Source organism: Hyperoodon ampullatus (assembly GCF_949752795.1).
Source record: "Hyperoodon ampullatus genome assembly, chromosome: 2".
Taxonomy (NCBI): Eukaryota; Metazoa; Chordata; class Mammalia; order Artiodactyla; family Ziphiidae; genus Hyperoodon; species Hyperoodon ampullatus.
In genome coordinates, this window is record NC_136915.1 from 13,674,302 (window position 1) to 13,686,726 (window position 12,425).

Sequence of the window (12,425 nt, forward strand, 5' to 3'; positions counted from 1 at the left end):
CCAACAGTCCACGAGCCCAGAGCCTTGGAGGGGGGCGCCCAGAGCCAGGTCCCAGAGGGAGGGGTCCTCCCCAGAGTGGAGAGGAAAGAGACCTGTCAGCACACGCGCCTGTGTGCTCATGTTGGTTGTGGACGTGAAGAGCTATGAGTGTATGTGAGAGTATTCTTGCGCATGTAGGACGAATCTTGTGCATGGATGTGGCATATCTAAGTATTAGGCATATATCTGTATCTTGGTGTACAGGTCTCTTGTATGTAGATGTATGTAAGAGTATTGGGCTTTTGCACATATGCATGCATCCGTGTGAACACAGGTTTTTACATGCTTGCTTTTATCTATCTTATCTATCTATCTATATCTGTATAAACATACGGGCTTGTCTCTGTGTTTGAATATGTCTGTGTGTGTGTTTGTGTGCCTGAGGCGGGGGGGGTCACTAAGTACCCTGACCCAGGATTTGCAGGCCAGGAGGGCTGGGGGGTGGGAGAAAAACAAAGGTCTCTCCTACATCCCCTGCTTTGCCCCAAGGGGCCCTCAGGCTCCCACCCCAGGGAGGTGCCTGACACCCTTTCACACACATGTGCGCGTGTGCGTGCACGCACACACACACACACACACACACACACACACGGCCAGAGGCCTGACCCGTGGTCCCTCCTGCAGGCCCAGGTGGCAGCACTGGAGCAGAACCACAGCCCAGCACGGCTGGAGGTGGATGTGCAGCAGCTGGAGCTGCAGCAGGAAGTGGATCGCCTGCGCAGTGCCCAGGTGCAGACGGAGCGCACCCTGGAGGCGCGGGAGCGGGCCCACCGGCAGCGGGTGCGTGGCCTGGAGGAGCAGGTACTCAGGCCTGGTGCGTTCTGGCCCTTCCCCAGGGGGTGGCAGCATCAGCAGGACTCCCCCTTCAGGAGGCTGGGCCAGGATGGAAGTGTGGAGCTGGGGGAAGGGGGAGGAGGAGGAGGAGGAGGCGGCGAGGGAGAGGAAGACGTGGCGGCAGGGAGAGGGCTGGCAGTAACCTCTTGGGTGTAAGCGGTCAATGGCGCCCATAACTGAAACGGTCCGGGTGGATCTGTGCTGGTATCAGCCATGGCTGGACATGGGGGCTCAAGTGATGTCATTGGAACTCAGTCCCCTTGCCACGGCTCCATGCCCGGGCAGGCCGTGTCCCCGGGTGGCACAGGTGGCCTCAGCAGCTCCAGCCTTGGGTTATCCTAACAACCCATGATCCCAGAGGAGAGAGGGGCCCTTTTCCCTGAGAGCAACAGCAAAAGTCCCAAGGATGAGCCTCACTGGCCAGCTGAGCTCACAGGCCCCCTCGTGACCATCTCTGCCCTGATCATGTCTGCAGGGCAAGGCTGCTTTGGTAGGCCAGGCCTGGGTCACAGGTCCACCCCTGGAGTCCAGCTAGCGCCAGGCCTGGCCTAGTGGTGAGAGTGGGGATGGGTGGCCCCCAAAGAGAGGCCGAGCAGTCCGGAGACACCCCACTGCTCCACGGAGCAAAATGAGAAGGGGAGGAAATACTGTGGCTCTTAATGACACCTGGTTTTTCTGAAACAGGCAGCACTGGGTCCCTTCTGGTGTCCTTCCATCAGTCACACCCCCCCCACCCCGCTTTCTCTGAAACCAGGCTGGGGTCCTGGGCTGGCCCTACCTCCTCTTTCTTCTCCAGGTGTCCACACTGAAGGGACAGTTGCAGCAGGAGCTTCGAAGGGGCTCAGCTTCTTTCTCCCCCTCCTCCGGCCCCCCAGAGAAGTGAGCACCTTGCTGGCTGGCATCCTGGAGAGCAGCCCCGTGGCCGGGGCGGGACAGGGGAGGGGGGACTCCGGCACCAGGCCAGACCCGGCAGCGCCCTCCCAGCCTCGTCAGAGCCAACCACCCTCTGTGGGCTCCGCACTCGGTCCGGCCCCCCTCCCCCAGGATGAGCCCGTATGAGGTCCCCCAGGACCAGTTTGAGGTCCTCCCTGAGTGGCTGAGCCAAAGCCAGGGGTTGGAGAGACCCCCCACCCCCACCCCTTGTCTGTGGCCGACCCTGGAGCACAGGTTCACAGGAAAGAGAAGGGATGTCCAGGCCTGGGGCAGGGGACCTTCTCTGGCTTCGCAGAGATCTCTTTGCCTTAGTTCAGAGTATTTGTCAGGAAATTCCTCAGAGTTCAGAGTCCCTGTATTTTTGTACCTTTTTACAATGTTAACTGTTCAGAACTGTTGTGTTTTTTGTAACAAGACGACCCCATTTTTAAAAAAAAGGTTTGTACAGATGTGTCCCTTTACTATTAATGTGCCTTCTCCACCTGGGAGACAGGAGCGGGGACAGGAGGGCCCTGGGGCCAGAGGGATGGGGTCCCCTAGTGGGTGCTCAGGGAGATGGAGGCAGCTTTTGAAAGGCCTGTGACGAAAGGTAAGGAACTTACCAACCTCACAGGATGTCAGGATGGGGAGGCCTCCAGGGTCCTGGGCCGCCCACCCCATTTAACAGACGGAGCTGTTGAGGTTTGGGATGGGACCCGACCTATGCAGCTCGACTCTTTCCAGCTGAAGCTTTCTGCCCTTTTCTCTGGCTCCTCCTCAGGACAGGGCCCGCCCTCTGGACAGTAACAGGCATTCCAGGCGGTGTGGTAAACAAGTGCAGGCCTGGGAGTGGACGTGGGGTCTTGCCTTGGCTCCGCTGGGTGATCCTGGGCAAAGCCTCTTAACCTGTCAGAGCCTCAGTTTGCTCCTCTGTAAAATGGGAACCTGCCTCCCAGGGTGGTTATGAGGAAGTACACACAGAAGATGCTCAGTCAGTGTTTCCAAGGAGAAATTCCATTCAGCTCATGGAGTCCAGTGGAGTCAGGTTCCGCCCCAGCCCTGCCACTCACCACTGTGGACCCTTGGGTGGCTTACATAATCTAGGCTTAGTTTCCCTGTCTGTAAGATGCGAATATTAACTGTACCCACCACATAGGCCTGGTTGGAGGGTTAAATAGGCCTGTGTGCTGAGCCTTCAGACAGAGCCTGGCCTCCATATGCTGGTCAGAGGGAGGTGTTGTAACAGCTTGCCCTGTTTCTGCCCTCTGAACTGCACCAGCCTTCCCTCCTGCCAAAGCCCTTGATATCAGAGTCCACCAACCTTGACCTCCTGCCTTCCACCCTATACGCTTCCACATGGGCGGCCTCTCATCTTGCCTTGCACCCTTCTCTGGTGATGGGGCACTCACAGACTCACCAAGCAGCCCTGACAATGAGGAAGCTATATTTGCAAAACACACACGCACACCCCACCCGCCCACCCACCCTGGGGGCGGGGGGCAGTTGTCATGGCCCATCCTTCTGGGCAGGTCAGAGCTGAAGCGGGTGGCTGAGGGGCAGAGGCAGGGCCACAGGTCACCTGAACCTGCCCTTCTACCGAAGGGGCCGGGTAGCCTCTCAGTGAGGACATTCAGTGTTGAGGCACCTGGCCATCTCCTCCGTGCCCTCGACCGAAAAAGTGACTCTGAATCTTTTGTAAAAACCTGTTTTTAATTTTGTATAAAACAAAGGTGGTCTATGCCCAGGGGCTGTAGGAAATCCAAGCAGACCAGCTGGGGTGAGGAGGGTCATAGCCTACCTTGGGGGTGGGGCTGGAGTGGGGGACTGTCCTCAGAGGGATGGAGAAGGCACATCAGGGGCCCAGAGGCCTGGGATGTCCCCCACCTGAGGGCGGAGACTGGACACTGAGGAGCCCCCTTTGTGCCCCAAGGTGGCCACAGGCTGGGGGAAGGGCCTGAGGCAACCCCCGGCGCCGCAGCCACTAACTTTTTACGGGATAAAAGGAACGTCTGGCTGGGGAGAAAAGCACCAGGTCAGGCAGAGCCTGAGGGCCCCAGATCCGAGGAGGGTCCAGGGATCGGGCTGCCAGTTCCACCCTAGCAGCCCCCGCAGCTCCTGGCACAGGAGGCTGCCACAGATTGGCACAGGCCGCTGCTGGCCATCACGCCACATTTGGAGAACTTGTCACGACACAGGTCAGCTGTTGGGGGTGGCAGGAAGGAGTGGGGGTCAGGGTGCGGCTAGGTGATGGGCACTGCTACCCCCTCCCCAACCGTGGTGATGGGGGGTGTTCTGAGGATTAAAAAGCAGCCGCGAGGGGAGCTCAGGATTCCCCGGAAGTGGCCCTGGATTGAACACGTGTTTAATAAACATCAGATGGGTGGACGCGTGGATGGATGATGAGCGGGCACGGGGGCAGGGGGAAGAGGAGGGTGGAGGCCTTCCTACCTCGCAGGAGCTCCTCGTGGGCACAGACCGTGCGGACACAGATTTCCTTGTTGATGACATACACACGGCGGAGGCTGAGGGGGACGGGGGAGGGGAAAGGTCAGCCCCATCCTCATCCCGCCCCACGGGAGAGCCTGAGACCCAGCCCCTAGGCCTGGGCTTAACCAGAGTTGAGCTCAGCCTTGGGATTCACTAGCTTTCCCCACTCCCACGTTGCTGGCTGGAGCTGTGGCCCTCCTCTCCCCGCTGCCACCCCTGTCCCCCCAGTCCCGGCCTGCGCTCACCTGTAGAAGCAGACCTCGTTGAGACACTGTTTGCAGGGCTTGTGTATGGAGTAGAGGCGGGTACACGGGTACTGCTCCTCGCGGCAGTCTGAGTGACAGGTGGGATCAGACTTGGGCGCGCTGCAGCTGGGGGCTTAGAGCTGGGTGGCAGCCCCCAACCACACCCATGGGAGACTGGCTCTCAGGGCCTAGGGACCCCTGCACCCTCAGGCCCAGCCTAGACCTGCGTGCACACACCAACACACGCACACACGAGCACTGTTGGACCTTGCAAGGCTGCCCAGGTTTATCCAGTATATTTATACATATACAAATTCACAACCACGCTTGGAAGCATATATTGAAACAAAAATCTATATCCGCACACAGTCACAGAAGTCCACAGCAGCCTCACAGGAGGTCCGCGCACACACACGCTGAGCTGTGAGACAGGGTCCCTCACACACAGGCTGGCGCTCGGGCTCTTGGCCAGGGGAGGCCCGCTGAGCCGGCCTGGGCTTCCTGCCCCATCCTCGCCTCTCCTGCCGCCGCCGCGTGCTCCCGCCCCGCCCCAGTGTCTGGGAGTGGAGGCCCCTCCTGAGGCTGCAGCCAACTCGGCCTCCAGCTGGGCCCAGGGGGCAGGGGGATCTTCCAGAGCTGCCTCGGGGGGGCCCTGGAGTTGCCAGCCTAAAGCAGGGGCACCTCTGCAAGCCCCTCACCCCATCATCTACCCCAGCGAGAGCAAAAGGCCTGGCTGTCTCTGTCCTCCCAATGCCGCACCCCACTGCACCCTAACTTCCGGGGCCATGCCTCTGTCCCTCCAGTTGTCAGGAAGGTTCTTACCCAGAGGCCCAGGCTCCGTGGGCTCCGTCTCTACAGTTCCTGGTTCTGGTGTGGGGGGAGAGGCAGGCAGAGATCACTGGGACGGGTCTCTTCAGGGCAGGGTGAGGTCACCTCTCCCAGCCCCGGACAGACCTCCCCACTCCGGGGCTGGCTGGAGCCGGTGGCCTACCTAAGGTGGGAGCTGGGATGACTTCCTGTTGGACTTGCTGCTGGGACTGGAACTGAAACTGCTCCTCCGGGGGCCGAGGAGTCACCTCTGCAACGAGAGATGATGAAAGGGTCTGCTCCCTACTCCCACCGCCCGCAGGTCTCTATGGACTCCCCACCCAGCTGCCTGCCCATCCTATCCTGCCCTCAGCCCTTTACCTTGATAATCATAGTAGTCCGGGTTGTCTGAAAATAAAGATGAATGTGGAATTGGTGGGGGTCAGGCGAGCCCCCAGCCCCAGGTCACAACTGAGCCAGGGACCATACCCCGAGATTCCCATCACCCTACCACGCCCCCACCGATCCCTGGCTGAGCCATGCAGATCCAGGCAGCAGGGCTTGGGGGGAGGCCTGGGGGCGGACAAGGCGCTTACCGATCTGGTCGCTATAGTGGGTGTACTGGACGTGGTCTGGGAACGGAGGCAGCGGATCCAGGTCGTACTGGCCCTGAGCCAGCAGGCCTGCTGTGGGGAGGCAAAGCTGAGGGGACGTCCAGCAGGGAAGGACAGCAGAGGCCCCAAAGCCCTTCTGGGGAGGGTAGGTAGAGGTCCCTAGGGCAGGCCTGTAAGGCCCTAAGATCCTCAACAGACTCTAGACCCATAGGAGGCAAACGCCTTCCTTACCATAAAGGCCCTTATACACACTGGTCCTGTGTCGCCTCACGGGTCATATCCCGCTCCTCTCCCCCATGCTGGCCGCTTGGCTGTTCCTGGAACTTAGCATGCTCCTGCCTGCCCCAAGGCCTTTGCACTTGACTCTCCCTGGGCCTGTCATCCTGATTCGCTTCTCCTCCTTCAAGTCTCAACGGAAATTTCAGCTCTGCTAAGAGGCCCTCGCTGGCCCACCCACACTCTCCATCTCATTCTCCTGTTTATTTCCATCATAGCACTCAACATAATCTGACACTTATCACATCTCCCTTCCCTAGACTGGCAGACAACACCATGAGGGCGGGGGTCTGTCTGCCTGGTTCATCACTGTATTCCCAGGGCCTAGCCCAGTGCCTGGCACAAAGTAGGAGCTCCACAAATATCTGTTAAATTAATGAATGTTAGACCTGGCAGGGCCTTTGGGGTCCCCATTGCTAACTCCTCATTTTGACTAACAGGGACTTCTCCAAGGTCAAGATTGTATAGGTTAGTTGGGCCCCAAAGGGGTCTAGAACCCAGGCCTTCAGACTCCCTGCCTTAGGGGCCTCCATTCCTGCACCTCAGCTCCTGGGAGGGTCAGTAAGTAAGAAGAAAAATGTGGATCCTGGTGTCTGGGCCCACTCTCCAGAATCCTGCCAGTCTGCTGCTGTGGAGGGTTGAGGAGGGGCCCAGGAGATGCCTCTAGTCTTTGGGAGGGGTTGCCAGCCCAGTCTGTGGCCCAAGAGGTAGACGGCCCTGGGAGCGATGGAGCTGAGTTCTGGCCATAGGACACGACAAAAGCTTACTGCCAGCTCCCTCCCCCTACAAACCCCACTCCCACCCACCTAAAGGGAGCCCCACCCACCTAGGTGCCACTTACCAGGCAGGAACAGCAGGAAGAGGTAGGCAGCTCTCATGGTTACACAACGAGGCGGGCTGGACCGGTGTCAGGGGACAGCTGGAGGAGGAGGAGGGGGCAAGCTGCATCCCGGGCCACTACCCCAGGGCTGCAGAGCCCACTTCTGCTCCCCCGAAATTCAGCCTGGAGAAGGAGGGATTTGGAACAGAAGCCAGGCAGGTGGAGGGTCATGAAGTCTGGGCCCAGGGGGAGGGGACTACTTTGGAGGGACATCCTCTGTCCCTGATGGCCCACTGGGTGTTCAGGTCCCGAGGGACTTGGCCTCCAACCTGGCTCCAGAGCTGATCTTGACAAACAGACCCTACCCTGCCCTGCTCACTAAATGGACATTTCTAATCCTCTATCAGCCCTGCCCCTGCTCTCCTTGCCACACCCAGGTCCACCCTCTGGTTCAGCACTTCCCCAGGTGTCTAATGCACTGATCCTGACCCCAGGCCCATCCTCGGGACTCCAACCCTGCCCAGCCAACATCGCCGCCCAGACTCAGCAGGAAACCACATGTGTGCCTGGGCCTCGGGGGCCCCTGGGACAGCCAGGCCTGGGCAGGGTTCCCACCCGTAGAAGACTCCTCTCCTGCCAGGCTTCCAGGCCTCCCAAGACCTGGCTGACTTCATCGCACACTCACGAGACTGAGACTGAGGTCTACTTGTCTGCTGCAGCAGGAAGCACTTAGGGTGGAGTCTGAAAAGCGCCTCTCCAGATCCCAGAGGGTAGCGCTGAAGGGGACCGTGATGTCCCCCTACCTGACATTGTATGACAAGTGTTATGTGTATAGTTTTTTGGGGAGAGGGCCGTGGTTCTTAGCTTTCACTGGGCTCTTGAAGTTCAAGAGCTCCTGGCTGAGTCCAGCCTCCAGTCTTTGACCCCACAGTGGACTTGGCAGAATCTACAGGTCCTCTTGTCCAGTCCCAGCTCAGTGCGGGGCAGCCCCAAGGCTGTCAGCCTTCTGCTAGGAGGGCTGGGAGAGAGTCCCCGGGCTCACCCATCTGCAGGACCCCCGCCCTGCCACAACAGAAGGAGTTCTTCTGGATAGCTGAATGGAAACCTAACTTTGCCCCACCGTGCCTCACCCAGGGAGTCGCGGGAGAGGGCGAGGGAAGGGCAGAAACCTGGGCATCTTTCCCTCCCTCTGCCCAGTCCCGACGCTTTCGTGACCCGCTGCCTGTCTCATACATTCAGCCTCTCACTCCCTCCTCAACCCTAACTGCACTCGATGGGATGGGTGGGGATGAGGTGGGGTGGCGGAGGCGAGACCTGTGACTCAAGCTGCCCCACAGGCCGGGGACATCTGGCTCCCACATCCCCATTCTGAGCACCCTTGGCCTCTTCTTGGTGGGGGACTGAAAGGCCTGGAGCTCCCCACAAGGCCTCACTGTCCCTTACTTGCCCCCCGGGCTGGTGGCAGGCAGGCTAGCTGGAGCTGTCACCACTCAGGAGAAGGCCCCGAGCTGGGGAGGTTGGTTGGGGGGCGGGGGGTTCTGTCGGTCCCCAAAGCCCCTCCTAGGCCTCTCAGCCCCCTGCAAGGAGTTTTTCCTCCCCTCGGAGGTTGAGCACCCAGGCCCAGGCTTATTGGGGGAAGGAGGGCTGGGCTGTAAAGAAGAGAGTCCCTGTGGCAGAAGCGGGTCCCTCCAGGGGACCACACCTCCAAGCACATCTAGACGACAGACTGTTTGGGTGTCGGGAGGCCCGGACCCTGGCCCCTTCCGCGGCTGGGACGCCCCCTACCCTCTGTGCCTGGTGAGGAGGGGCACTAGCGGGGCCTCCTCCGGGCCCCCTGCCCCCACGCTCACTGACTCACTCTGCTGGAGGCTCTGTCTGCTCCAGAGGCCGGGCTGGGGTCCGGCTGGAGGAAACCAGATGTTGCAGCGCCGCACAGCTGGGAACAATCAACCACGGAAACTTGCTCGGGCGCGTTCCCTCGCGCTCTCTCGGTCTCTGATCTCTCTTTGTCTCTCCGCGTCTCTGTCCCCGCCGCTCCCGCCGGACACCCACACCCCAGCCGCCGCATTCCAACCTCCCAGGGAGAACAAAAGCCGCCCCATCCCCGACGCCCCCCAAATCGGGCTACCCTCCCTTCCCAACTCGCGTCTTCCCCTCCAAACGACCCCAAACTTTCCAAGTGCCCTCTTAGCATCTGCTCAGACGGTCCCGGACTCAGGGATCCCGAAAGGGAAACCGCCCCCAGGATCGGGGACCCGCAGAGCCCCGCACCCTCAGTATTTGGGGGCCCTCCGACGTCGCGGCCCACGACCCAGTCCCCCCTCGCGCCCCCGGCCCGGTCTGGATGCCAGGCCCGCGCCTACCTGGCCGGGTCACTCCGCGGCCCGCTCCGAGTCCGCCCGCCGGAGCCGCCCCTTTGCCCGCTCCGAACCCCCCTCCGGGCCCCCGACGGGGCCGGCGCCCGCCCTCCAGCTTGGATCCGCTGGGTCCTAACGCGAGCGCCGCCGCCGCCGCCGGGGCCGCCACGCCGCGACCTCGGGTCTTCAACCCTCTTCCGGGGGCAGCCCCGCGGGGAGGAGGCGCCCGCGGAGCCAGCCTCACGTCTGTTCAGCACTTTCCGCTGTGCAAAATGCTTTCTCCTCGCGGCCTCATCACAGCTGGAGCGCAAAGTGGTGAGATGGGTGAAGTGGGCGTGCTGCCCCCATTTTACAGAGGAGGCTCAAAAAGATGATTCGCCCACCGCCGCTCAGCGAGGAGTAGCCTTGCCCTCCCTTTTGGCTTCTCCCAGCTTCCAGGACACACTTCCTGGCCTGCTTTTCCTTCTGCCTCTCTGGTTGTGCCTTCCGGGTCTCCCTAGCCAGCTCCTGGCCACAGCTGCCTTCCATAACCAGCATTTCTTTGAAACCACAGGCTACAGGCTACCGGGCCTGGCCGTAGGAATGTCCCCAAGGCACATCCAATTCAACAGGATCTAAGTCCAAATTCACAACATCCCAACCTTCCCCAGACCTGGCCCTTGAAGGTGTTCCCATGCAGGGAATGAGCCCGCTGTCCTCCCCTTTACCGGTAACTGTAACTCCCCTGCGCTCGACCCCTGCAGCCAATCCAGCTCCCACCACTAATTCTGACTCTGTAATACCTCCAATCTAGGCCTCCCCAGACAGGCCCTGCCCTCACCCACTCACCTCGGACAGGGTGGGGGGCAGGGAGGCTTCTACCTAAAGCCTTTCACTGGTTTCCCAAGGTACCCGGGAACACGGCTGAACTCCCCCGGGGCCCCCAGACCCTACCTTTCATCACAGCCTAGCTCTGCCTCCTCATTCCCTCTGCCGGGTCTCCCCAAAGCCTCAATGGCTTTTTGGCTGATTCTCATTAAACCCCTCCCTTCCTCCACCGGCCACCGGGCCTTTGCTCAAGATGTTTCTTCCTTCTGGAACACCGGTGAGGCTTTCCTCCTTCAGATTATAGACCAAACCCCTCCCTTCCTCAGAGGCGGCTTCCCTTTCTCCCTGTTAGAGCTCTTAAGCATCTTCTGCTTTACCGGTCACAGCTGTTGCCCTATGTCTGTGACCATGTGAATCCCGCCCCTCTCCCCGATGAGCCTGTCAGCCACGTGAAGACAGGGACAAGGTCTGCTTTTGCTCATCCTCAGTTTTTGCTCACTAGGCACAGTGCCAGGCCCAGAGCAGCTGTTCAGTAAACATTTGTGGAATGAATAAATGAATGTGGATTCTCCTGGGAGGCTGGCCGGGTGTGGGGTTGCTGGTCTCCTGCCCCTGGGGCTGTCCTGCCTGGTCACGGGAATCTAGGCCTGGGGCGGGGGGCTCAGGCTGGGAGGGGGATCAAGATGCCCCTTGATTCAGGCCCTCACCTTCAGGTCTCCTGGCCTCCCCTTGGGCTGCTTGTCCCTTAGACACTGAATCCTGTTAGGCAGGGACTGACCATGTCCCGTGCATCGTTTGTTCCCCAGTGCTGGTCTGTCGAGTGAATGGGTGAATGAATAACTATCTGCCACCCCGCCCCCCTCCCCGCTCCAGTGTCTATGGCAGAATAGCAGGGATTTTGGTCACTTGGAGCACTATGGGCCCCGGGGGCCAGCCCGGCCCTCTCTGCCCTTCCTTAGCCCTTCACTGCTGCCAGATGCAATCCCACTAGTGTAGGAGAGGAAACCGCCTGGCAGAACTGCTGTCCCCTACGCTTGACAAAAAGGGGAAACTGAAGCCCCAAAGCTGCCACCTCTAGTGTCCTGGCTCCCAGATCCTCTGCTGCTTCTACCCACTCCTCTGGCTCTAAGGACCCAAGCACAGGTGGCAGCTATCCGGGGAGGGAGCAGCAGCTGTGGGGACTCTTCTCCCAGTGCTCTCGGAGATCGGCTCCTTCCCCGCTCGCCTCTCATACCACGTTATAAGCTGCACCCAGGCAGAGGTCATGTTTTTTGTTCACTGCTGTAGCCCTTGTGCCTGGCACATGACTGCCCAACAAATGCACGAATAATCAGCTAGGGGTAGAGGTGGGATTCAAACCCAGGCCTCACCGCGTCCTCCAACCTCCCTTTGAACAGCATCTGCCACCCTGAACCATTGCTGTCTGATGACTCAGTGCCCAGTGCAGAGGGTCTGTGGATGCGCCTGGTGTCACAGGTTACCTCTTCACGCCCCCCATCCTTGTCCTCAGTTTGATTCAACATTCGCTGAGCTCCTACGAGCGTGGGCTGGAGGTGGTGCTAGGGCTTCCAGTAATGAGGTTGGCGGGGGCTTTTCTTTCCTGTTGTCCCCTGCCCAGCACAGATGGACCAGATGACGGAGCTGCATCTCCAGAGCAGGGCTTGGCGAGGGTCCCACTGGTGGGATGAGGTCAGAAGCACCCACCCTTCCCCGGGGGATGGCGCACGTGGTTCTGGCTGGGAAACGTGGACTCAGAGCCTGGATTGCATCTGAGGGAAGAACTGGACCATAAATGTATCCCAGGATGCGGGAGGTGGGGAAAGCAGGGAACTGCCCCAGTTAAATGCCTTGTAGGTGCTGGCACTTGTCTTGAGTCAAGCCCATTCTCTCCTGCCCCTGCAGGAGGGTAGGACGGTTAAGAGTGTGGACTCTGGAGTCAAAGCAATCTGGTCCCAGCTCTACCTGCGTGACCTCTAAGCCTCAGTTTCCATATCTGTAAAAGGGGGACTGGGAATTCCCTGGCAGTCCAGTGGTTAAGACTCAGTGTTTTCACTGCCACAGGCCCGGGTTTGATCCCTGGTCGGGGAACTAAGGTCCTGCAAGCCATGCGGTGCAGCCAAAAATATAAATAAAAAAGGCGGGGGCAGTACTCCATAGTTATAAGGATTAAATGATGATGCCTATAAAATACTGAACGGAGCGCCGGGCATGTGCTCAACCTGGAGAT

At 59.9% G+C, this 12,425-nt stretch overlaps 2 protein-coding genes across 5 annotated transcripts in view; one reads left to right on the top strand and one right to left on the bottom strand.

Annotated features, from left to right (window-relative positions):
* CROCC (ciliary rootlet coiled-coil, rootletin) overlaps nt 1–1,898 on the top strand; it is a gene marked incomplete at its 5' end in the record, with an annotated part of 47,318 nt that extends 45,420 nt beyond the window's left edge. For both annotated transcript variants that reach the window (XM_079697978.1, XM_079697979.1), the window contains 2 exons: nt 664–840; nt 1,670–1,898. In XM_079697978.1, coding sequence (XP_079554104.1) covers nt 664–840; nt 1,670–1,756 — 264 coding nt within the window. In that variant the 3' untranslated portion in view covers nt 1,757–1,898. The remainder of the gene's footprint in view (nt 1–663; nt 841–1,669) is intronic.
* A 1,584-nt stretch (nt 1,899–3,482) lies between these two features.
* On the bottom strand, nt 3,483–9,415 carry MFAP2 (microfibril associated protein 2). 3 transcript variants are annotated; one of them, XM_079697089.1, is made up of 10 exons: nt 9,398–9,415; nt 8,893–8,970; nt 7,056–7,133; nt 5,921–6,007; nt 5,706–5,732; nt 5,509–5,595; nt 5,340–5,384; nt 4,518–4,605; nt 4,234–4,307; nt 3,483–3,985 (listed from the first exon to the last, which is right to left on the bottom strand). In XM_079697089.1, exons 3-10 carry the CDS (start codon nt 7,090–7,092, stop codon nt 3,882–3,884), a joined length of 549 nt encoding a protein of 182 aa, XP_079553215.1. In that variant the 5' UTR covers nt 7,093–7,133; nt 8,893–8,970; nt 9,398–9,415; the 3' UTR covers nt 3,483–3,881. The 3 variants fall into 3 exon arrangements, with proteins under 3 accessions (XP_079553215.1, XP_079553214.1, XP_079553216.1); XM_079697088.1 differs by having other exon boundaries at nt 5,921–6,010; XM_079697090.1 differs by lacking the exons at nt 8,893–8,970; nt 9,398–9,415 and having other exon boundaries at nt 7,056–7,193.
* Between the last annotated feature and the right edge of the window lie 3,010 nt (nt 9,416–12,425).